Source organism: Salmo salar, chromosome ssa16 (genome assembly GCF_905237065.1).
Source record: "Salmo salar chromosome ssa16, Ssal_v3.1, whole genome shotgun sequence".
Lineage (NCBI taxonomy): Eukaryota > Metazoa > Chordata > Actinopteri > Salmoniformes > Salmonidae > Salmo > Salmo salar.
The window spans coordinates 27,380,577-27,407,321 of record NC_059457.1 but is presented as its reverse complement, the minus strand read 5'-3'; the positions used below and the strand labels follow the sequence as shown (position 1 = coordinate 27,407,321).

General features: G+C 39.1%; 1 protein-coding gene across 2 annotated transcripts; it reads left to right on the top strand.

The window, feature by feature from the left end:
* The first annotated feature begins 1,583 nt into the window (after positions 1–1,583).
* On the top strand, positions 1,584–25,472 carry LOC106573491 (mucosa-associated lymphoid tissue lymphoma translocation protein 1). Of its 2 annotated transcripts, none has more exons than XM_014148581.2 (15): positions 1,584–1,778; positions 8,208–8,297; positions 8,769–8,893; positions 9,005–9,143; positions 9,289–9,464; positions 9,862–9,958; positions 10,635–10,655; positions 10,858–11,061; positions 13,541–13,718; positions 16,466–16,540; positions 16,624–16,751; positions 19,437–19,586; positions 20,250–20,404; positions 24,570–24,692; positions 24,799–25,472. In XM_014148581.2, exons 2-15 carry the CDS (start codon positions 8,279–8,281, stop codon positions 25,135–25,137), a joined length of 1,929 nt encoding a protein of 642 aa, XP_014004056.2. In that variant the 5' UTR covers positions 1,584–1,778; positions 8,208–8,278; the 3' UTR covers positions 25,138–25,472. The 2 variants fall into 2 exon arrangements, with proteins under 2 accessions (XP_014004056.2, XP_014004057.2); XM_014148582.2 differs by lacking the exon at positions 1,584–1,778 and adding an exon at positions 2,816–3,074.
* The last annotated feature ends 1,273 nt before the right edge of the window (positions 25,473–26,745 follow it).

The following is a 26,745-nucleotide window of genomic DNA, read 5'->3' as shown; positions in this document are numbered from 1 at the left end:
CTATGTTTTCTATTTCTATGTTTTGTTCTAGTATTCTATTTCTATGTTGGAGGTTTTTGGGATGATCTCCAATTAGAGGCAGCTGGTTCGCGTTGTCTCTAATTGGAGATCATATTTATGTTGGTTTTTTTTTCTAGTGTGTTTGTGGGCAGTGTATTCTGTTTAGTTGTGTTCTGTGTAGTCTTCAGTACCTGACAGAACTGTTAGCTGATCGTTTTCTCTTTAATATTTTCTTTAGTGTTCTGAGTTTAATAAACAGTAATTATGAGCACTCAACACGCTGTGCCTTGGCCCCTTCTATACGACAGCCGTTACAATAGGTGATAATATTCTTGATGACTTTTGTTTATTATGGGCGAATGTGCTGTTTGGTTTCCTTAACTACAATAAGGATAAAGAGAACTATTTGACCTCTTAAATGTAATTGTGCTAATGGTAAAATGTAATATTCAGAAAATACCTAATAAAAAAACACTTCCATGTTTTCTATAAGGAGTTGGAATAGTACATTAAGATCATTCTAGATTATTTGAATAAGAAAGCAGTATAGCCAGTGGTGTAAAGTACTTAAGTAAAAATACTTTAAAGTACTACTTAAGTAGTTTTTGGGGATATCTGTACTTTACTATTTATATTTTTGACAACTTTTACTTCACTACATTCTTAAAGAAAATAATGTACTTTTTACTGCATACATTTTCTCTGAAAAAGTAGTTGTTACATGTTTAATGCTTAGTAGGACAGAAAATGGGCCAAATTACACACTTATCAAAATAACATCCCTGGTCATCCCTACTGCCTCTGATCTGGTGGACTCATTAAACACACATGCTTCATTTGTAAATTATGTCTGAGTTTTGGAGTATGCCCCTAGCTATCCATAAATAAAAAAACAAGACAATTGTGCCATCTGGTTTGCTTAATTTAAAGAATTTGAAATGATTCATACTTTAACTTTTCATACTTAGGTAGATTTTAGCAATTACATTTACTTTTGACACTTAAGTATATTTATAACAAAATACTTTTAGACTTTTACTCAAGTAATATTTTACTGGGTGGCTTTCGCTTTTACTTGAGTCATTTTCTATTAAGGTATCTTTACTTTTACTCAAGTATGACAGTTAGGTACTTTTCCCACCGCCTAATCTGTCATTTATTGTACCCCCTAGCATATAGCGTATATATGTTGTTCCTGTTTGTTTGTTGGTTTGTTTGTATATGTCCTATATATACTGGTGTTTTCAGCAACAACAAAAAACAACCCCCCCAAAAAAGAGAGCAATTTCTTCATAAGTGAAATCAAATTTGAATCCACCTTGCAATACCGTAATGTCTGTGCTATGCTCTTTTGACCCACACGTAATTGTGGATGGATCTGGTTTTGGATCATTATTTCTGCTAATTGAATTACGATATGATTTTGCCTTTCATAAAATATTTAATTAGCTATAAGCGTATGTGAATGTATAAAATGTGCCCTGGAGTCAATTCTGTATTTAGAATAGATTTCCAATTCCCAAATTTTGCGGAAGGATATCCAAAAATATTTTGCCTCATATACTACATACCGTACGGTAATATGTGGGTATCATTGTTCCGGGAAAAGGATGTCCTGTTTTTTGTTGATATAAAGTTTTGAGGATTTACAAGAGTTACATTCTCTACTATAGTTTGTAAAGGCCATCTTACATTCTCTACTCTAGTTTGTTTAATGCCATCGGATCAATGCTGTTACAGACAGTGTGGCATGTGCATGGTGTTTGGTCGCAGTTCAGGTATGTACACTACATTGATACAGGTAGCCTACACAATAACCCTCTCTAGCAATATAAATGTGTTGATACATTTTCCAATACCATACTATTTGCCTGTTTGACTTTAGTTTAATGTAAGCATACCTCTGTGTTTTATAACATATATGTATTTTCTTGACTTCCAAGAGCTGATACACCATAACACAAAACATATGGGCTGAGTGTGCAAACAGGAATGTGTTGTGATTCTCTTGACCAGGGTTGCCAGGTCAAGCTTTAATTTTCAACGAAGGCCTCAAAACTGGGCCATTTTTTTTTTTTTTTGCGCAGCAGTAGACGAGTTGCCATATTTATCCAATAAACCCCTTTTCGATAACGCTATTGAGCTAATTTAGAAGGAATATCGATTTAACATGTAATGACAAGAAGCAAAATTCAGATTTCCATCAAAATAATTATTATTGCAAGCTAACGTGACTAAAGGAATTTGAATATGCAGCAAGAGAAAGGATAATTTGCCTTTATTAAACTCGCCAGATCATTTACCATCCATCAATGATTGTCCATTTAACTGGTTTGACTGCTATGAATAAGCAATATGGCCCGAGGGGTTGTGGTGTTTGGCCAATATACCATGCTAAGTGCTGTTCTTAAGCACGATGCAACGTGGAGTGCCTTGATAGAGTCCTTAGTCGTGATATAGAACAGATTTAGAACAGTAAAAGGTAATGTATTGTCATACTCGTGGTATATGATTTGATATATCACAGATTTCAGCCAGTCAACATTCAGGGCTCAAACCACCCAGTTTAGAATTGTAATTCTAAACTCGGTGGTTTGAGCCCTGAATGCTAATTGGCTGACAGCCATGATATATCAGACCATATACCACGGATATGACAAAACATTCGTTTTTACTGCTCTAATTACATTTGTAACCAGTTTATAATAGCAATAAGGTACCTCAGTGCCTTAGACCGCTGCGCCACTCAGGAGCATTTCAGGAAGTCCAGGATCCATTTGCTGAGGGAGGTGTTTAGTCCCAGGGTCCTTAGCTTAGTGATGAGCTTTGTGGGCACTATGTTGTTGAATGCTGAGCTGTAGTCAATGAATAGCATTCTCACATAGGTGCTCCTTTTCTCCAGGTGGGAAAGGGCAGTGTGGAGTGCATTTGAGATTGCGTCATGTGTGGGATTGCGTCATGTGTGGATCGGTTGGGGCGGTATGCGAATTGGAATGGGTCTAGGGTTTTCGGGATGATGTTGTTGATGTGAGCCATGACCAGCCTTTCAACATGAATAGTGAGGCAATTTCGAGGTAAGAAGTGCTTGTGTTGACGAATAGCCTACTGTAATAGGCTACTTAGGGGAGGACGGCTCATAATAATGTCTGGAATGGAGTCAATGGAATGGTATCAACCACATGGAAACCACGTCTATTATGTGTTTGATACTATTCCACAGACTCCATTCCAGCCAAAATTATTATGAGCTGTCCTCCCCTCAGCAGCCTCCACTGGGATGGGGGTCTTTCAATCACGAAATCAACTATGAATAATATGAATATAAACTGAATATGCTTGTCAGCAACACCCAGCATTTTTTTTTTTTTTTTTACCTGTAGCCTAATCTGATTTAATGTTACCATCAATCTAATGCATTCTAACAATAGCTTAATGGCCAAAAAAAATGTTGATAGAGCTGTGAATTACCTAAACATAGACGTTAATAATTGCATAATAACACAAGGCTACAACAACAATAAACTGAAGTTATAGGCTACTTATTAAATACATTTTCCAGCTCCAGGTAGGCAACACAAGTGGCACATTGATTTGCAATTTTATTTTTAGTATTTTTTTTTCACCTTTATTTAACCAGGTAGGCCAGTTGAGAACAAGTTCTCATTTACAGCTGCGACCTGGCCAAGATAAAGCAAAGCAGTGCCAAACAAACAACACAGAGTAACACATGGAATAAACAAATGTACAGTCAATAACACAATAGAAAAGTCTATATACAGTTGAAGTCGGAAGTTTACATACGCCTCAGCCAAATACATTTAAAGTCAGTTTTTCCAAAATTCCTGACATTTAATCCTAGTAAAAATTCCCTGTTTTAGGTCAGTTAGGATCACCACTTTATTTTAAGAATGTGAAATGTCAGAATAATAGTTGAGAGAATGATTTATTTCAGCTTTTATTTCTTTCATCACATTCCCAGTGGGTCAGAAGTTTACATACACTCAATTAGTATTTGGCAGCATTGTCTTTAAATTGTTTAACTTGGGTCAAACGTTTCGGGTAGCCTTCCACAAGCTTCCCACAATAAGTTGGGTGATTTTTGGCCCATTCCTCCTGACAGAGCTGGTGTAACTGAGTCAGGTTTGTAGGCCTCCTTGATCGCACATGCTTTTTCAGTTCTGCCCACACATTTTCTATAGGATTTTGGTCAGGGTTTTGTGATGGCCACTCCAATACCTTGACTTTGTTGTCCTTAAGCCATTTTGCCACAACTTTGGAAGTATGCTTGGGGTCATTGTCCATTTGGAAGATCCATTTGCGACCAATCTTTAACTTCCTGACTGATGTCTTGAGATGTTGCTTCAATATATCCACATAATTTTCCATCCTCATGAGGCCATCTATTTTGTGAAGTGCACCAGCCCGTCCTGCAGAAAAGCACCCCCACAACATGATGCTGCCACCCCCATGCTTCACACTTGGGATGGTGTTCTTTGGCTTGCAAGCCTCCCCCTTTTTCCTCCAAACATAACAATGATCATTATGGCTAAACAGTTCTTTTTCTTTTTTCATCAGACCAGAGGACATTTCTCCAAAAAGTACGATCTTTGTCCCCATGTGCAGTTGCAAACCGTAGTCTTGCTTTTTTATGGCGGTTTTGGAGCAGTGGCTTCTTCCTTGCTGAGCGGCATTTCAGGTTATGTCAATATAGGACTAATTTTACTGTGGATATAGATACTTTTGTACCTGTTTCCTCCAGCATCTTCACAAGGTCCTTTACTGTTGTTCTGGGATTGATTTGCACTTTTCGCACCAAAGTATGTTCATCTCTAGGAGACAGAGCGCGTCTCCTTCCTGAGCGGTATGATGGCTGTGTGGTCCCATGGTGTTTATACTTGCATACTATTGTTTGTACAGATGAACGTGGTACCTTCAGGCATTTGGAAATTGCTCCCAAGGATGAACCAGACTTGTGGAGGTCTACAATTTATTTTCTGAGGTCTTGGCTGATTTCTTTTGATTTTCCCATGATGTCAAGCAAAGAGTTCGAAGGTAGGCCTTGAAATACATCCACAGGTACACCTCCAATTGACTCAAATGATGTCAATTAGCCTATCAGAAGCTTCTAAAGCCATGACATCATTTTCTGTAATTTTCCAAGCTGTTTAAAGGCACAGTCAACTTAGTAAACTTCTGACCCACTGGAATTGTGATACAGTGAATTATAAGTGAAATAATCTGTCTATAAACAATTGTTGGAAAAATTACTTGTGTCATGCACAAAGGAGATGTCCTAACCGACTTGCCAAAACTATAGTTTGTTAACAAGACATTTGTAGAGTGGTTGAAAAACGAGTTTTAATGACTACAACCTCAGTGTATGTAAACTTCCGACTTCAACTGTACAGTGTGTGCAAATGAAGTAAGATTAGGCAGTTAAGGCAATACATAGGCCATAGCAGATAATTTTAAAAAGAGAGGGTCCAGATTGTCTAGCCCAGCTGATTTTTAAGGGTCCAGATTTTGCAGCTCTTTCAGAACATCAGCTATCTGGATTTGGGTGAAGGTGAAATGGAGAGGCTTGGGCAAGTTGCTTTGGGGGGTGTAGATCTGTTGACTGGGGTAGGGTTAGCCAGGTGGAAAGCATGGCCAGCCATAGAAAAATGCTTATTGAAATTCTCAATTATCGTGGCTTTATCAGTGGTGACAGTGTTTCCTAGCCTCAGTGCAGTGGGCAGCTGGGAGGAGGTGCTCTTATTCTCCATGGACTTTACAGTGTCCCAGAACATTTTGGAGTTTGTGCTACAGGATGCAAATTTCTGTTTGAAAAAGCTAGCCTTTGCTTTCCTAACTGCCTGTGTATATTGGTTCCTAACTTTCCTGAAAAGTTGCATATCGCGGGGGCTATTCGATGCTAATGCAGTATGCCACAGGATGATTTTGTGCTGGTCAAGGGCAGTCAGGTCTGGAGTGAACCAAGGGCTATATCTGTTCTTAGTTCTAAAATTTTTGAATGGGGCATGCTTATTTAAGATGGTGAGGAAAGCACTTTTTAAAGAATAACCAAGCATCCTCTACTGACGGAATGAGGTCAATGTCCTTCCAGGATACCTGGGCCAGGTCAATTAGAAAGGCCTGCTCGCAGAAGTGTTTTAGGGAGCGTTTGACAGTGATGAGGGGTGGTCGTTTGACTGCAGACTCATTACGGACTCTGAAGATAAATGGGGGTCAATTTATTCACATATTGTGTCCAGGCCACAGCTGGGGGCTGAAGGGGGGTCTATAACAAGTGGCAACAGTGAGAGACTTATTTATGGAAAGGTGGATTTTTAAAAGTAGAAGCTCGAACTGTTTGGGCACAGACCTGGATAGCATGACAGAACTCTGCAGTAGATTGCAACTCCATCCCCTTTGGCAGTTCTATGTTGTCTGAAAATGTTGTAGTTGGGGATGGGAATTTCAGAATTTTTGGTGGCCTTCCTAAGCCAGGATTCAGACACGGCTAGGACATCAGGGTTGGCGGAGTGTGCTGAAGCAGTGAAAAAAAAAACTTAGGGAGGAGGCTTTTGATGTTAACATACATGAAACCAAGGCTTTTATGGTTACAGGAGTCCACAAATGATAGCGCCTGGGGAATAGCAATGGAACTGGGGGCTACAGGGCCTGGGTTAACCTCTACATCACCAGAGGAACAGAGGAGTATGATAAGGGTATGGCTAAAGGCTATAAGAACAGGTTGTCTAGTGTGTTAGGGACAGAGAATTATAGGAGCAGATTTCTGGGCGTGGTAGAATAGATTCAAGGCATAATGTACAGACAAGGGTATGGTAGGATGTGAGTACAGTGGAGGTAAACCTATGCGCTGAGTGACGATGAGAGAGATTTTGTCTCTGGTGGCACCAGTTAACCTAGGTTAGGTCTCTGCAGGTGTGTGGAGTGGGACGAAAGAGCTATCTAAGGCATTTTGAGCGGTACTGAGGGCTCTACAGTGAAATAAAACAATAAAAACTAGCAATGTCTCCAGTGATATCGTCATTTCAACATATTTATTGTATCAAGTGGTAGGCAAGTAACCTACAATGGCATAGACATTAATAGGCTACTTGATGACCAACAGATGCAAATGTATCATTCTCCAAGTTTATTGTGAGTTTCATTGTGGACTTTTCCCCATAACAGAAGCACGCAAGGGAGTTTCATAATTTCCATTTAAAATTTCCAACTGCGCAGCGCTCGAGACCCAAGAACTGAGCATGCGTAAAACCCTTTCCTTGCATGCAGTTTAAACCACCTTCGAGCGAATTCATGTAATGCGCACTAGTGCGCCTAAAGTCGTTTCCCAGTGCTGTGTCGCAGTTATTTCTTGATGTGCATCAGTTCTTGCACATTAACACTGTATGTTTTATGGAAAAAGGGTTGGAAATACGTGTCTCCATAATGAAATTGGCCTGTCTACAACTGGTAAAAAGTTGTCAGGACATGCTGCAGTGCTCTCTCAACACACACACACCCCCCCTCCGGCCCTCCCCTCCCCACCACTCACACACTCAGCAACAGCCTTCCTCACTTCCTGGTAGTCAGCAGCTGCAGGTCACAGGGAAATAATGTTATTTTTTTTGTTGAGAAATGCCATGACGGTGTGGGTTGAATTTAGAAGTAGCCCAAAAACCTGGTCAATTTTCACCCTTGACATCTTTTTCAAATGAACTAAATGTCTGGAAAACTGTGGGCATGTCAACCCTGCTCTAGACATTTATAGGCTATTCATCTTATTGGTTTAATTAGAGACCATATCATTTAGAGTGAGTTGTAGACTATAAAATACATTATTTGGCCCTAATTTTACAGCCATTGATAAACTTGCAAATGTTGATAGTAGCCTATAATTGTTACTACTCTGTAGTAAGCCATTTTCAGGAAGATGTCCAGTTTGGCTGACCTTTTATTAAAGCACAGATTGTTTTGCAAATATGCTAACCTACCGTGTTTGTCACATGCGTGGTTGTGAAATGGGAAGTGGGGAGAAAATCTATTAGTAACAGTTGTGCGCACATTGTATGCACATTTGTTCCATGTGGCCCTTATCAGACGTCATCTCCATGACACGTTCCTGTGATTTTTGGCTGGATCTTGACTTGTTTTAGTTGATACCCCGTTCACTCACCTCTGGCACAACTGATGCTCATATTCTGTCTTTTGCTTAATAGGTAGCACAGTGCAGTGATGACCAGAACAGATCATACTTGAGGTTCAGAAGTTCTTATTTCACCTTGAAGTGATGAAAAGCATGATCAGAGGTGTGTATTTTCCCTATTTATTGTGCAAGTTAACTATGTTCCATTTGATCAGTACACTGACATAATATTATGTTTTGTTATTCAAAATAATGTTATGTTATATAACTTAACCTACTGTAACTGTGAAAGGGGCTATCTATTTTTAGACTTATAAATTAATGATGTATACATAGTGATTCTTGTAAGAATATACCTTCATGAGCTTAGTTCAAATGTCACACCTCATCAGAACCCAAAATACAAGGTTGTTTTACTCCAATGTTTGTAAACATTGTAAATGTTAACAAACACTGCATAGCCTAAAAACACTAATGCTGATATCATGGATGGTAAGCCCTTGCATCCATATCTCTGTCTATGGCCCATCCCTCAGGTTTTTACCAACACAGAGGCAGGGTGTTGGCTTTGTTATAGTTTCAACTGCGGATTGGCCCTTTAATCACTTATCACTTTATCAATTTACATTTTCAGACATCGTCATTGTGCAGCATCCTGTTTCTGTGTATGTACCACTGAACTATAAGGTGACTCTGAGTGTGAGAGCAGAGGGAACCGGTATCCTGAACTACCAGTGGTTCAAGTCCAGTAAAGAGGAAGTATGTGGTTGTTGAGGATTTTTTTGTCATTCTTGTCTGACACAGTATTATGTTGTCAATTCATAGAGTAACACAGTATATATATCCAATGAAATGGTTAATGTTTTTTAGGTATTTGGTGGGACCAGAGCAGAGCTGATTGTCACAGCCCAGAGGTCTCAGCTCTACATTTGTCGAGTGAATGACCAGTTCTGCAACTGTGTGTTCAGTGAATGGGTCAAAGTAAAGGTCCTGGACATTGCTAAACCAGGTATAGGAATCCACTATATTAGTTACCAGTTCTAAGATAATAACATGTTTGTAATACAGATTGTTAAATCTTCTTTGATCAATTTAGAGCACTATTTTGCCTATAATGTATTGCTATTGCATTTTTTCTTAATTTTTTTCTTCAGGTCTCCCAGTAGCATGGCGAGGGGAGCCCCATATCGCTGTACACCCTGCACCCCAGACTGTCAGACAAGGGGAGAGACTCACCCTCAGCTGCACTGCCTTTGGCATTCCCACCCCTCACTACCAGTGGTACAGAAATGGACATCCTCTGTTGGGCAAGACCACGGACACACTGCAGGTAACACCAGTGTTTATTTACTTCTGCACTGAGGTCATCGTGTTTACTCTGTCTTATCATTTGCTGGCTGAGATACCATGCTTCACCACTCCTATTTAGTGATGTAGTGGTAAAAACATTGGTGTGAAAACTCTGGTCGAGGCGAAAAAAGTAACTCTCCCTATATTTTCAATGCAATTTCCCCCAGAAAGTGAGTGATAAGTGCCAAGCAAAAAAAGGGGGTTAACTGCGTTTACTTGTGTTTACCCTCCACTACACCACTGGTCCTATGTAAACATTGTAATTTAGAATATCTTAGTTAATATTTAACATGAGGTTTACATTCTAGGAGAGAAGTCTTATGTGTATGAGTAGAGCCAAACAGTGATGTGAATGCATTTGATTGTGTCCCTTGTAGATAGAGAATGCAGAGTCAGACCATAGAGGAACATATCTCTGCTATGTATCCAATGTTCAAGAGGAGAGATGGACAGAGGCAGCTGATGTTGAAATAGGTAAATGGAAGTGGGATCCTACTTGAAGGGCATCAAAAAGGAAATCATATTTACATGAATTGAACATAATGTGAATGATGATGTCATATAGCCGAGTCTTTTGTGAATGCTGCTCTGTAATTATAAACAGATGTGCAATAGTGAATATGAAACTCTCACAGTAGCACATGACAAAGCACTAGCAGCAATTATTTTAAGTTTTCAGTGGCATGAGCTTTACTATTAGCGTTTTATATATTCCCTGACAAAGTCTACCACATAATTCACTGGAAAGTAATTCCACACTTTTCACTGAGCTAGTGGAATAGCGGTAAGTTCAGATTTCTGCACATCCCTCCCACAAGTGGGTCTTTCCATTCCGCTGACGATTTAAGGTACTTTCCCTTTGTTAAAGACTGTACTAGAAGTTTTCAGGCTCTAAAAAGTGGTCAAGGAACTAGCCTTTGGATGTAGGTTCCTCTTTGTATGTGTTTTCTACATGTTGGCACATCAACAACATTCATATTTCAAAATCCTTATGAATTTGACCCAACCAGTTTGAATGAAAACTAGGAGGCCTTTTACACTCTCATATTGCTTTTGATCTTGTTTGTTGTGTTAACAGATGGAAGTGTGAAGTGTTAGGTTATGCACTGATTATAACCTTTGCCTTTTATTATTTTTCCATTTCTTTCAGTGCCAGCTAATCAACTCACAGGTATGGGTCAGTGGAAATATAGTATCCGTTTGAGGTATTTTTAGAATGCGGTTTGAGCATTATGTCATTGAAGTGGGGAACTGTTGTACCAGTATTTCCTGATATGTGTGGTTCCATGTTTCTATATTATATTTAATTAGCTGTTCTCAAAGTACAGTAAGGTGACCCTGATTACAAATTCCACTATTGTCTTTTCGTCCAGCGACTGACAAAGTGGCCCTGCTTATTGGTAACCTCAACTACTCCCACCATCCGGACTTGATGGCCCCCACTATGGATGTCCATGAGATGGCCAACCTGCTGCAGCAGCTGGGCTTCAGAGTGGTGTCTCTACTGGATCTCACCAGGGAGGAGATGCTGGCGGCCATTGACAAGTTCCTTCTCCTGCTTGACAGGGGCGTGTATGGTGAGTTCAATACTGTACAGTATTCTGGTGGTTACATTTCAAGGGAGAATGTATTTTGAATTGAGGGTTTTTCAGAGACTCTAGAAAGCTAACGATGACACTTCACTGAAAAGGTGCAAATGCATACAAAACTATTTCTCTGTTAAGCTGAAACCAGACATCGTAGTCTTGTTAAGCTCCCTTTAAACATAATCTGCCCGTTTCGGTTGATCTAGCATAATTCTATGCTGCTGTTTAGAGATCTTATTAGTAGCTTGGTGTGAGAGTGTGGTTTAGCAGGCAGATAAGAGGTGGAAAGGAGAAGCTTGGGCCTGTAGTGTTTGGAGCGAGATGCCTTGCTATGTATAACTGTTTCCGGTGGTGTGAAGTACTTGAAAGTACTACTTAAGTAGTTTTTTGGGGTATCTGTATTTTACTTGACTTTATATTTTTGACAACTTTTTACATTTTCCCTGACACCCAAAAGTACTCATTACATTTTGAATGCTTAGCAGGACAGGAAAATTGTCTAATTAACACACTTCTCAATAGAACATCTTTGATCATCCCTACTGCCTCTGATCTGGCTGACTCACTAAACACATGCCTCTTTTTTAAATGATGTCTGAGTGTTGGAGCATGTCCCTGGCTATCAGTAAATGTTACAACAAAAAAATCTAGATATATAGATGTTTTTTTTTCTTTTCTCGTTTTCTATAACAGCCATACAACACACAAACATGGATTATTAGATGAGACAGAAAATGTCAAACTCTTACAAATGTTTACATGCCACATAAAATGTAATGCTCTTATGTTACGAAAAAAATCTCTATATATATATATAAATAGATTTTTTTTTGTAACATTTACTGATAGCCAGGGACATGCTCCAACACTCAGACATCATTTAAAACACTCAGACATCTATATATATATATATATATATATATATATATATATATAAAATGCTGTCTAGTTTGCTTAATATAAGAATAAAAAATGATTTATACTATATATTGTAGCAATTCTATTTACTTTTGATAATTAAGTATATTTGAAACCAAATACTTTTATACTTTTACTCAAGTAGTATTTTACTGGGTGACTTTCACTTTTACTTGAGTCATTTTCTATTAAGGTATCTTTACTTTTACTCAAGTATGAAAATTGGGTACTTTTTCCACCACTGGCTGTTTCTGAGGCCTGTAGCACTTCTACTTGGGAGATTTATTTAGCACCTGTAAAGGGCCTTTAACAACCTAACAACTGTCAGTTTATCTTCCTTTTAATATTTGAGTCAAATAAGAGCATTACATTTTATGTGGCATGTAAACATTTGTAAGAGTTTGACATTTTCTGTCTCATCTAATAATCCATGTTTGTGTGTTGTATGGCTGTTATAGAAAACGAGGTCAGCTTAATATGAAAACCAATCTGAAAAGTAGCGATCTGGATTTTCTAGGAGCTTTAAGGACCTGCACAATTTACAGATTCAAAACATGCTACATGAAATTACCCAACTCAGCTGCACAGGGATGCAAAGCTTCCGGTAGTTTACCAAAGTTACTGGAATCTTCAGTCATTTTGGTAATTAACAGAAAATCTATGGCAATCTATCATAACTTTGGTGATTTATACTTGAATAACTTAAAAAATTTTATTCATATATAGTATCATTTTTTTTTATATCAGTGTCCATATTGTCCATACATTTCTATTAGATACACCATATGGTTCAAGAGAAAATGCCTAATTAATGAAAAAAGCATCTTATCAACAATGGCATTATTTGAAGTTATTATTTTAACTCTTCCAACTATTTACTTTTTTCACAACTGCCTCCAGTTTGACGCTGAAACATCGACAACAAATACATACTGACATAGTAAAATAAATCAAAGTGTATGAAAAAATAAAGGATATTTCATGATGATACATATATTTCTATATTTTATTTGATTAACATTTTTCAAGTGATAAAGCCACAAAGAGGGACAGAGATAATTACAGGCGCCTGTAAAAAGTTGAAGTACCCAAAAGGGCCACTAGATGTTTTGTGATATATTACATAAAATCCTTGAAGGATACCAAAATTCTGGTAGTTGACTGGTAGTAATATACCCTCCCTTTGCAACCCTACACATAATATATAGAGCACAAGCAACATAATATTTTATTGATAAAGGACAGGGTCAGTGTTGTGTGATATTCTACAGTATATGATTGCTAAAATGAAACATGGAGCCTTGTTTGACAGATGCCATATTAGATCTGTACCTCTCGCTGAACTGAAGTATACTTTTCGGATGCTCTGAATTTACTCTTATGCCTATGAGAGACTGCTTTTCCTGTTCACGGCATGTAACATGCGTTTGCCACGGATTTGATTTTAATCTGATTAATTAACAGCGATCAATGCTAAATAACTAATAGTTATTTTGGTGTATAAATGAAATACACACAAAATATACAACTAACATAATGCTATCCCCCACAGCCCTGTTCTACTATGCTGGTCATGGGTACGAACGTTTAGGGAGAAACTATCTGGTGGCCATAGACGCTCCACAACCATACCGTCCAGAGAACTGTGTCTGTGTACAGAGGGTCATGCGCAAGATGCAGGAGAGACGGACTGCATTGAATGTGGTCTTACTAGACACCTGCAGAACATGGTAGGCCTCCTGATGGACACCTCATGTCATTGTTTGTTGCTCTACAGTGCCTTGCAAAAGTATTCACCCCCTTGGCGTTTTTCCTATTTTGTTGCATTACAACCTGCAATTTAAATGGATTTTTATCTGGATTTCATGTAATGGACACACAAAATAGTCCAAATTGGTGAAGTGACATGAAGAAAAACAAATTCAATAAAAAAAAAAACGGAAAAGTGGTGCGTGCATATGTATTCACCCCCTTTGCTATGAATCCCCTAAATAAGATCTGGTGCAACCAATTACCTTCAGAAGTCACATAATTAGTTAAATAAAGTCCACCTGTGCGCAATCTAAGTGTCACATGATCTGTCACATGATCTCAGTATATATACACCTGTTCTGAAAGGCCCCAGAGTCTGCTACACCACTAAGCAAGGGGCACCACCAAGCAAGCAGCACTATGAAGACCAAGGAGCTCTCCAAACAGGTCAGGAACAAAGTTGAGGAGAAGTACAGATCAAGGTTGGGTTATAGAAAATATCAGACACTTTGAACATCCTATGGATAACCATTAAATCCATTATTAAAAAATGGAAAGAATATGGCACCACACCAAACCTGCCAAGAGAGGGCCGCCCACCAAAACTCACGGACCAGGCAAGGAGGGCATTAATTGGAGAGGCAACAAAGAGACCAAAGATAATCCTGAAGGAGCTGCAAAGCTCCACAGCAGAGATTGGAGTATCTGTCCATAGGACCACTTTAAGCCATACACTCCACAGAGCTGGGCTTTACAGAAGAGTGTCCAGAAAAAAATAAGCAAACATGTTTGATGTTCGCCAAAAGGCATGTGGGAGACTCCCCAAACATATGGAAGAAGGTACTCTGGTCAGATGAGACTAAAACTGAGCTTTTTGGCCATCAAGGAAAACGCTATGTCTGGCGCATACCCAACATCTCATCACCCCGAGAACACCATCCCCACAGTGGAGCATGGTGGTGGCAGCATCATGCTGTGAAGATGTTTTTCATCGGCAGGGACTAGGAAACTGGTCGGAATTGAAAGAATGATGGATGAGCTAAATACAGGGAAATTCTTGAGGGAAACCTGTTTCAGTCTTCCAGAGATTTGAGACTGTGACGGAGGTTCACCTTCCAGCAGGACAATGACCCTAAGCATAATGCTAAAGCAACACTCGAGTGGTTAAAGGGGAACATTTAAATGTCTTGGAATGGCCTAGTCAAAGCCCAGACCTCAATCCAATTGAGAATCTGTGGTATGACTTAAAGATTGCTGTACATCAGCGGAACTCATCCAACTTGAAGGAGCTGGATCAGTTTTGCCTTGAAGAATGGGCAAAAATCCCAGTGGCTAGATGTGCCAAGCTTATAAAGACATACATACCCCAAGAGACTTGCAGCTGTAATTGCTGCAAAAGGTGGCTCTACAAAGTATTGACTTTGAAGGGGTGAAAAGCTATGCACGCTCACGGTTTCAGTTTTTTTGTCTTATTTCTTGTTTGTTTCATAATAAAAAATATTTTGCATCTTCAAAGTGGTAGGCATGTTGTGTAAATCAAATGATACAACCCCCCCAAAAATCTATTTTAATTCCAGGTTGTAAGGCAACATAATAGGAAAAATGCCAAGGGGGGTGAATACTTTCGCAAGCCACTGTATAGCCTATTTAACATTTGAACAAGTCTACAATTCCATTGATTGACAGAAAAAATAACACATCAGAAGACAAATAAGGCTAACACAAACATAAGGAAGCATGATGAGCAGATTCATTTTACTTCACTACATTCCTAAAGAAAATAATGTACTTTTTACTCCATACATTTTACCTGACACCCACAAGTACTTGTTACATTTGGAATGCTTAGCAGGACAGGAAAATTGTCCAATTCACGCACTTATCAAGAAAACACATTGTCATCCCTTTTGATCTGGTGGACTCACTAAACACAAATGCATCTTTTGTAAATGATATCTGAGTGTTGGAGTGTGCCCCTGGATATCCATAAATAAAAAAAGAACAATAAAATTGTGCCACCTGCTTTGCTTAATAGAAGGAATTTGAAATGATTTATACTTTTACTTTTGATACTTAAGTATCTCTATCTGTGAGGCGAGAGCAACATGCTCTCTTGTTTATTTATAAAGCACTTCTTTTAAAATTACCTCCTTATATATCATCATTAATTTCCATTAGATATACTAATTTTAAAACCAGATCACAGATGTGGATTACATTAGAGGCTCCTGCAGTCTCCACAGAGTTGGGTAGGACTGCCTTTAGTTCCTTTGCACCTTATTTATGGAACAAACTGCAGATCCAACTTAAGTTAGACACTCTGGTGTCCCTTGCCCATTTCAAAAATGTTATGGAGGATCAATATGATGTTGTCTGTGATTGTTTCTGTTGAATTGTTTCTTTTGAATTGTGTCTTTGTTGTATGTTTGAAATGTTCTTCTCTGTATGCCTAAAACTGTACATGTCAACATGTTTACACAGGGCACAGCCGTAAAAGAGATCCAGGTCTCAGTCTGTTTTCCCTGTTAAAATAAAGATAAAAACAAAAAAAATGTATATTTAGAACCAAATACTTTTAGACTTTTGCTCAAGTAGTATTTTACTGGGTTACTTTTACTTGAGTAACTTTCTATTAAGATATCTATACTTTTACTCAAATATGACAATTTATAACTTTTTCCACCACTGCTAAAACAGGTGTTAAGTTGCATATTTGTATTTTCAGGTACAACCAAGATTGCATAGCTTCTGAAATCAGGCCATTGGTACCCATGGGAAACACAGTGTATGGATATGCCACGTATGTATTTTTACTCTATGTAACAACAATTGATTTATGAGTGTTCATTCATGGCCTGAAATCTAAATGACCTGCCTTAACAGATGTGAAAATGCAGAGGCTTATGAGGTACAGGACGGAGGGAAGAGCACCGGAATCTTCACTAAGTATCTGAACAAGCACATCCTGCAGCCAGAGAAAGTCACCCACATCCTGGAGCTGGTGTCTGAGGGTCAGTGTTCTTGTATGATAGGCTTTGCTCATAATTTTAAATATAAAACACTCAAATTATAGAATTGTCATTATTGTGATAATTGGAATTATTGATATCGTTAATTGTTTTTGTACGTTTTTTTTTAAATACATTTTTTACAATTAATTATATAAGAAAATTCAATTATTCATATAAAAAAAAAAATCACCATTGACTCCTATGGGGAGTTATTGATATAGAAAATCTGAATTATTGTTATTGAAAATGACATTGATATCAAAAATACAATTATTGATATCAAAAATATGAATATTAGCATATATTTCGCATAATTAAGACTTAAAATTGTATCTAAACATTTATTAAATTATTTTCCATTTCTAAAGTGAAAGAAAAATGATAGAAAATTAAAAAGACAAAAAGAAAATGTCTTGATTACAAACTGTATGTCTTCACACCCCATAGTTAATACTCGGTGGAAGCACCATTGCTAGCCATTACATGTGTGAATCATTTTGAAGAAGATGAGTATTGTGGTGGCAGCATCATGTTATGGGAATGCTTGTTACTGGCAGGGACTGGGGAGTATGTTAGGATCAAAATAAATATGAACGGAACGAAGGACAGGTAAAAAGTTAGAGGAAAACCCGCCATAGTCTTCTGAAAACCTAACCCAGTGACAGTTTTATTTTTCAGTGGAACAATTACACAAATTCTAATGCCAAAGACACACCACAATGGCTTTCCATGAAGTGTTGAGTGTTCCTGAATGGTCTAGTAGTCTCAGTCTTGACCTAAATCTGCTTGAAAAATCAGTGATAACATAAACATTGAATATTGCTGTCCATCAATGATTCCCAAGAAATTCCTTGAGCAATTTTGACAAAAACAATCGATATATGTTACCCTAAGAGTTGCGTAAAGCTGGTAGAATCTTATTACTCCATACAGGAGTTGCAGCGATGGGACAAGACTGTAACTATCAATTGGATACCATGAAATTGGGGAGAAAAAGGGGTAAAAAAAGAAAAAAAAGAAAATGTGGAGTAGGTTGTATACATCAGTAGGAAAATATCAAATAAGATTTTAAGGCAGCAAATGTCAAGACTGTGCAAGGGGTGTGTATACTTTCAATAGGCACTCTATGTAGGAGCATGCAAGGTCTTTAAAATATTGTTTTTATATCAATAATTCAGTTATTGATATCAAAAATGTGAATCATTTATATAAAAGAATATATGATTGATATAAAAAAAAATATATATATATATATATATATATATATATATATATATATATATATATATATATATATATATATATATATATATATATATATTGATGTATGACGGTGGCTTTGCTTTTAGTACTTCCCTCTAGTGGCCGCAGTCTGTGACTTTGACATTTCAGGATGGATGTTTTGACATACTATTAACACCAATCCATGACTCACATTGAAAACCCCAGGGTTTCTTTTGATAAATAGGAAAATTACTTTTGACAAAGATGACAAGATATTATGCAAGAAATACTAAATTCCTTGCAAATAAGAGCAGAAGTGTAGCTTTTGGCTCCATTGCTCCTCTATAGGAGATGTACAGCAGTGTCTGTAAACAGGGTCAGTGTGGAACGTGTTGTTGTCTACTTGTTGGAGTACAGACATGTTGACATCTAAATGTTTATCCGTCACTGGCTACTCCCCCTGGTGTTTACCCTGCAGCAGGTAGCAGTGGGCGGAGTATGCTGTCCCAACTGGGTGCTTGTTTGTTTGTTTGTTTGATGGGTCTCTCTGGTAACATGACTTTGTGCGACAGAGCTGCATAGCATGTGACCTCATTCTCTAGAAATTCACACTGTTGGCCATAGCACAGCAGGAAACCTGAGAGGGGTAGAGTTAAAGACAGCTGCTCTGCCGTGTGTGTCTGTGCGTGTGTGTGTACCTCCCTACACTGCTCTCCTGTGGTCACTCAGCTCCAGTGACGGTGATCCTGCATAGCTTAACACAGCCCATCAAAGGGGGTGGTGGTACAGTACTGTATAGGTTGACTGATGAATTGTCGGTGGCTGTAACAGTCGAACCTTGGCACAGAACCTCTCGGCTTAGATTAGAGATATTTGCTGTATGTTAAGATTTCTCAGATGAGTTGCACCGTTACTCACAATAGGTTTTATTTCAGGGTTACAGCTGAAATACATTTCTATCCATGTCTAGGAAACAGTATTCACTGAAGTGACAGATCACATCATGAGACCATTTTATGAACAATAAACACAGCGTTCCCAGAAACTCCTTTGAGGAATTATGATCTATGTCCTTCTTGTCTTAGACTTATTTATAAATGGAAAAATAGTTGACGTTGAACTGATGTCCACTCAACTCTAATAGAAACATGGCAAAGACTGCTTGCTTAAAACATGTACTGAAGCCAAATCCTCTGCAAGGCTAAGAGTACGCCTGTCTCCAGACACCTGAATAGGGTTTCAGTGTATCAGTTTCTGATCTGGCCAGCAATGCCTTTTACATACATGCCTTTTGCCTAAACATTTCTAGAAGTTCACTCTTATCATGCACATGTTTATAATTTAGGAGCCTTTACATCAGTTAAATAGTATTATTATTTTCATTTCAGTCCTACCATTAAACCCTTCTTAAGACCAGCTGTTGCCTCGGTTGCATAGGCTAACCTTTAACCTGTTCTTCAGATCTGGGCAGAGACCCTTTCGTCACAGGCAAGCAGGCGGTGGAAATCAAACACACGCTAAAGGAGCCTCGCTCCCTCACAGATCCGATCAGGACCACCGGCCACACTGGAGAACTCCATCTGAGAGACGCCTGCTGGAGACAGGCCAACGGTAAGCTTTAACACACCATAATATCCCCAATACAGACATGATCTTTACCCAATTTTTCACAATTGAAATCCAAAGACAATATTGATAAATGACTGTGTGTATGTCAAGTGCTGTTTTTATTTCAGATGTTTTAGTCAGTTTCTTTCCCAAAGCTAGTGTTAACAAGAAAGAGGAAAAAGCACTCTTTTTCAGTTGTGTATGTGACATGGTTGTGGCTGTTATCATGTACAAACAGTGTGGTTTAGCATGAGTAATGACCATCACACCACCATTCAAGGATTTACTGTTTATTTGTGGTGATAGCAGAAAGCGAACTTGTTTGTATATTTAAAGTCAGCCTTCAGCTTATTTCACTCACAGTGTACCAGTATGTATAACAGAAGGGAATATACTTTTGTCTTCCCCATCACATAAAAACGTACTTATCTTGTATTCTTTCTTCAAATAGAATTTTGTCGTCACTGAAGTTCTTCAGAATCCCCATATATATTTCTGGCTCAGATTAAATGGGAAGAAATAGTAACTGCTACTATAAAAGCAAAATTTCTTAACATGGCTGCCTAACTTTCTTATCACGTCTATCTAGTCTGCATTCCAGAGATGCTTTGTTGCGTAGAATTTGTATCTTAAAACTGTCTTTCTATGTGATGTCCTCCCACACAGAGCTACCACGTCAGAAGTTGCTTATTTTCACCTGTGGAGTTGAGGTGGAGGTCAGCTTCTCAGCCTTGTTCTCCAACGTCATGGTTGCTTTTGGCACAGTGAAAACCACTGGACCCAGAGCCCAGGACTGCACTATCACTCTGAGGAGCACACCTGTGAGTGACATCTTCACTCTTACTTGCCACACTACCTAGAGGGCAGGACATGGTGTACAACCAGCCCTTATTAATAAGCAGTTTGATTTAGTTGCATGACTTCACATATTACTACACATAAAATATTTGATTGAAATTACTTTTTAACTCCTTGTGAGACCTGAGAAATATATGTAACCCTGACAACAAAACTGAAAACCAAAGGTTAAGAAAATGTGTTTATGCGCTAAACTTTAGAAGGTTCTAAGAGTGGGTTCTGCACAAGGTGTATGAACTATTTCCTGTTGTGGTCACATCTCAACGCTAAAACTGTTGTATAGATATTTATCTGATCCTGACATGGCATTACTCTTTATAATTGTGAAAGTTTATTGCTCATAAAACAATGTTATATATGTATAGTATATGAATACATTTTTACATTTTAGTCATTTAGCAGACGCTCTTATCCAGAGCGACTTACAGTAGTGAATGCATACATTTTTTCCCGTACTGGTCCCCCGTGGGAATCGAACCCACAACCCTGGTGTTGCAAACACCATGCTCTACCAACTGAGCCACACAGGAAGGTACAAAGGCTGTCAAGAGTGCACATGTAATCTCCTCTTTCCTCTGTACACTCGAGGCAGTGGTGGTTGGTGCCATTTAAGATGAGGGAGAACAATTCATTTTTTTATGAGCATGGCCTTATTTCTATTACAGCATATTGGATGACTGTCATTCATATTCCATTCACCCAGCTCAATGTAACATTGATAGGTTTAAGCTACCACATTATACTCAAATTTTCCCTATACCCATCATGAGGTTGCTACAACCTAGCCTATGAACGCAAAATTACAACGTAGGTGCACAGGTTGAGAGAAAAATGAGAGTAATCAAGGTGACAGACATTCAATACCGCACACTCTTGCCTGCATCTAGCTGATCTAGGGTGTAATCATTAGTCTAACAGTTGCAAACGAGAGTTTCTATTGGACAAATTCAGGTATGTTTATCCTCGTTAGGTTCTGTTTTAAGAAAGGTTTTTCAACAGAATCGGCGGCATGAATACACCCCTGATCACTCGCACACATAGTTCACTTTCATAGCAGCCACATACAAACAGCATGATCAATTTAATCATTGTATAATTCCTTCTCGTCTCTACACTCTCTCCTCTTCTCACATTTTCCCTTCACTTGTGGACTTCAGAGCAAAAATCAGCTGTCTGTGACCAGGCTAAAAAACCTTTCCAAGCCCAACCTTGCTAACCGCTACACAAAGCCTACATCGTTGTCGCCATATTAGTTAACGTTATAGTCATTACTAACGCATTACTAAACCCACTACAATCATGCATTACAGTCAGCAAGCAGTTTAGCAGTTACACCGGCAGGTCCCTGTGGCAATAAATGAATAAAACCAAAAGCTTACCTTGACTTGGAAGAGTTCCAGTGTTAGATAGCCAGCTAGCTAACATAGCATCCCTCTCTGTTTGAGCCAGGTGTTTGAGGAGGCTAAACTAGCTAGCTGCATTCGCTAGCTAAGCGAAAGTAAAAAAATAAATAATAATACAACAAAGTATATATAGCTGTCTCTCTCTCTCTCTCGTCTCCTTCATTTTAAAGAATTGTTTTATTTTTTTCAGTTGAGAACAAATTCTTATTTACAATGACGGCCTAGGAACATTGGGTTAACTGCCTTGTTCAGGGGCAGAACAACCGATTTTTACCTTGTCAGCTCGGGGATTCGATCTAGCAACCTTTCAGTTACTGGCCCAACACTCTAACCACTAGGCTACCTGTTCAACTATTGTGTTTCTCTCTCTTTGAGCCTACTCACTACATTTTATGCACTGCAGTGCTAGCTAGCAGTAGCTTATGCTTTCATAAATGGATTCATTCTCGGATCCTTTGATTGGGTGGACAACATGCCAGTTCATGCAGCAAGAGCTCTGATAGGTTGGAGGACGTCGTCCGGAAGTTGTAATAATTACTGTATAAGTCTATGGAAAGCGGTGAGAACCATGAGCCACCTAGGTTTAATATTGAAGTCAATGTACCCAGAGGAGGACCGAAACTAGCTGTCCTCCGTCTACACCATGGTGCTACTCTTCAGACAGCTTTTGAGGCTACTGTAGACCTTCATTGCATAACAGTGTATTTAAATAAATTATTTGGTGACATATTTATATAAAGTATAGTTTTATCTAAAAAGGATACGTTTTTTAATGTTTCACTATTTTTATTTTACTACATTCACTGAGGAGGATGGCCCTCCCCTTCCTCCGCTGAGGAGCCTCCGTTGAGGCATACAGTGCATTCGGATAGTATTCAGACCCCTTGACTTTTTCCAAATTTTGTTATGTTACAGCCTTGTTCTAAAATGGATTAAATTGTTTTTTTCCACTCATCAATCTACACACAATACCCCATAATGACAAAGCAAAAACAGTTTTTTTGAATGTTTGGCAAATGTATAAAAAAGATTGAATAAAATATAACATTTACATCAGACCCTTTACTCAGTACTTTGTTGAAGCACCTTTGGCAGCGATTACAGCCTCGAGTCGTCTTGGGTATGACGCTACAAGCTTGGCACACCTGTATTTGAGGAGTTTCTCCTATTCTTCTCTGCAGATCCTCTCGAGCTCTGTCAGGTTGGATGGGGAGTGTTGCTGCACAGTTATTTTCAGGTCTCTCCAGAGATGTTCGATCGGGTTCAAGTCTGGGCTCTGGCTGGGCCACTCAAGGACATCCAGAGACTCGTCCCGAAGCCACTCCTGCGTTGTCTTGGCTGTGTGCTTAGGGTCATTGTCCCGTTGCAAGGTGAACCTTCGCCCCAGTCTGAGGTCCTGAGCGCTCTGGAGCAGGTTTTCATCAAGGATCTCTCTGTACTTTGCTCGTTCATCTTTCCCTCAATCCTGACTAGTCTCCCAGTCCCTGCCGCTGAAAAACATCCCCACAGCATGATGCTGCCACCACTATGCTTCACCAGGTTCTCTCTAGATGTGACGCTTGGCATTCAGGCCAAAGAGTTCAATCTTGGTTTCATCAGACCAGAGAATCTTGTTTCTCATGGTCTGAGAGTCCTTTAGGTGCCTCCAGGCAGGCTGTCATGTGCCTTTTACTGAGTAGTGGCTTCCATCTGGCCACTCTACCATAAAGGCCTGATTGGTGGAGTGCTGCAGAGATAGTTGTCCTTCTGGACGGTTCTCCAATCTCCACAGAGGAACTCTGGAGCTCTGTCAGAGTGGCCATCGGGTTCTTGGTCACCTCCCTGACCAAGGCCCTTCTCCCCCCGATTGCTCAGTTTGGCTGGACGGACAGTTCTATGAAGAGTCTCGGTGGTTCCAAACTTCTTCCATTTAAGAATGATGGAGGCCACTGTGTTCTTGGAGACCTTCAATGCTGCTGTAATTTTCTGGTACCCTTCCCCAGATCTGTGCCTTGACACAATCCTGTATTGGAGTTCTACAGACAATTCCTTCGACCTCATGGCTTGGTTTTTACTCTGACATGCACTGTCAAAAGTGGGACCTTATATAGACAGTTGTGTGCCTTTCCAAATCATGTCCAATCAATTGAATTTACCAGAGGTGACTCCAATGAAGTTGTAGAAACATCGCACCTGAGCTCAATTTCGAGTCTCATAGCAATCGGTCTGCATATTTATGTAAATAAGGTATTTCTGTTTTTATGTTTAATACATTTGCAAAAATGTCTAAAAACATGTTTTCGCTTTGTCATTATGCGGTATTGTGTGTAGATTGATGAGGGGAAAAATATATTTAATTAATTTTAGTGTAAGGCTGTAACATAACAAAATGTGGAAAAAGTCAAGGGGTCTGAATACTTTCCGAATGCACTGTATCTTATGAACAGCACAGTTATTTTCATAGTCTGCCTTATGCCCTCTCAATTTTCATGACAACCTTGCTATTGGAAATGGCTGAAGTGAGAAACAAGAGCAGGACATTTTGGCACAACAGCTTATCAGGTTTCTGCTTCTGTGAAGTAATAATTCCTTGGGGCATACTGACACCTAGTGGTTCAATGCATTATGTTCTCCCTACTTACTCCAGTAGTCTGCCACTTGTTATGCACTTTGTAAAATAACAAGTGGGTATGACAGGTTTTGCTGTAGTTGCCTGATGTATCTTATTCCTGGCCTCTGTGTTTAGGCAATGGAGGATATATTCTCTAGTCCTGGGAGGTCAGGTGAAATGGACTCTCTGTTGCTAAATAACTTGGTTGCTGAAAACCCTGACTGTAGCCTCAGACTTTGTGGCCTTCAAAAGCTTCAGGTAGGTTTACTATGTCTGGGACCCCATATTTAACATTTGTAATTATATCTCTAGAAATGTATAAATACAATCTGTATTCTGTTTTTTTTCTTTCCCTGTTGTAAAGGGATCCTTAGTGATAAAGGTGGACCTACACTATACCTACATGGACAGGAAGCTGCGGCTGCAAGAGAGCAAACAGCTGGACATAGGGAAGCCTCTGGTGGCATCCTGTGATCTGCACAGGGGACAGCAAGCAATGGTTGCCCAGAGACGAGATGGTGCCCCTGCCCAGAGTATGGGACACAGCCATATCTCACACAGCAAGCAGCGCCCACGTCAGACATTGGGCCAGCCAGGCCACCCCTTCACTAAGAGGGCAGAGTGTGCTGCCAAAGTCCCCACTGCAAGGAGCAATGAACCAGGGGAGAATGATGAGACTGAGCCTCATGACTTTACCCATTGATTTCCCCTCTCCACGTCTATGGAAAGAGGATAGTCTAGTACTAGTGACTAGTGTAGTCCATTGGATATTTGCTGTTTAGGCTTTAATCAATGTACATAATAAAATCAGCATGATACATTTCCTTTCTCTGGTTTAATTCTATCAGTTTAATTGTGGTTATAAGGTGTGTATGTACTGTATACATGGGTGCATGTGAGTTTGAGGAGATGACATTCTGGATTACGTTCCTCTCAATAAGCACTATTGTTCTGTTCTCAGCAAGACACTCAAACAAATGCAATATTTATTATTTAAATGATCACAGAATGAAATAAATTACACAATATAAATGGGAATATGTTCATGTTGCACATCTTTTAGTTGTCTCATTAAATGGTTTCAATAACTATATATACAATTTATAGTTGGTTAGAAGTTAAGTCATTGAAATTTGGAGCTATTAAAATTGAAAATATTGTCCCATGTACAGTGCCTGTACAAGTATTCATACCCCTTTACTTATTCCATATTTTGTTGTGTTACAGCCTGAATTCAAAATGGATTAAATTGTTTTTCCATACCCATCTACACACAATATCCCATAATGAAAAAGTGCAAACATGTTTAGAAATGTTTTCACATTTATTCTGAATGAAATATGGAAATCTAATTTGCATAAGTATTTAAACCCGAGTCAATTCTTTGTAGAAGGACCTTTGGTGGTGATTACTTGCACATGTCTGTAACAGCTTTGCACATCAGGATTTAGGGATTTTCTCCCATTCTCCCTTGCAGATTTTCTCAAGCTCTGTTAAATTAGATGGGTAGCAGCGGAGAACAGCAATCTTCAAGTCTTTCCACAAATGTTCATTGGGATTCAGGTCTGGGCTTTGGCTGGGCCACTTAAGGACTTTCACATTCTTGTTCTGAAACCATTCCAGTGTTGCTTTGGCTGTATGCTGGGAGCCATTGTCCTGTTTTAATTTAAATATTCACCCCATTCTAAAGTCATTTGCACTCTGAAGCAGGTTCTCATCAAGGATTTGCCTGTATTTGGCTCCATTCATTGTTCCCTCTATCCTTACCAGTCTCCCAGTCCCTGCCGCTGAAAAGCATCCACATACAGTAGCATGATGCTGCCACCACCATGCTTCACAGTAGGGATGGGATTAGACGGGTGATGAGCTCTGCCTGGTTTTCTCCAGATATAGAGCTTTGCATTCAGGCCAAATAATTAAATTTTTTGTCTCATAGAACCCCTGAATATTTAGTCTTATGCTCTTGGAGTCTTTCACGTGTCTTTTTGCAAACTCCAGGCGTGCTGTCGTGCCTTTTCCTCAGGAGTGGCTTCCGTCTGGCCACTCTTCCGTAAATGTCAGATATGCGAAGTGCTGTAGAGATTGTTATCCTTCTGGCAGGTTCTCCCATCTCAGCCAAGGAACTCTGTAGTTCTGTCAGTGTGGTCATTGGGTTCTTTGTCACCTCCCTGACCAAGGTCCTTGCCTGGTTGCTCAGTTTGGTTTGAAGACCAGCTCTAACCAGTCTGGGTAGTTCCATATTTTTTGAATTTCCCAAGGATGGAGACCAGTGTGTTCTTCAAAACCTTCAACAGTCTATAAATTGTTTTAT

Coding starts and splice junctions, on each gene's coding strand:
- LOC106573491 (XM_014148581.2), top strand. Junction 13,719..16,465: donor CTAGACACCTGCAGAACATG/GTAGGCCTCCTG, acceptor TTGTATTTTCAG/GTACAACCAAGATTGCATAG. Junction 16,541..16,623: donor ACAGTGTATGGATATGCCAC/GTATGTATTTTT, acceptor CTGCCTTAACAG/ATGTGAAAATGCAGAGGCTT.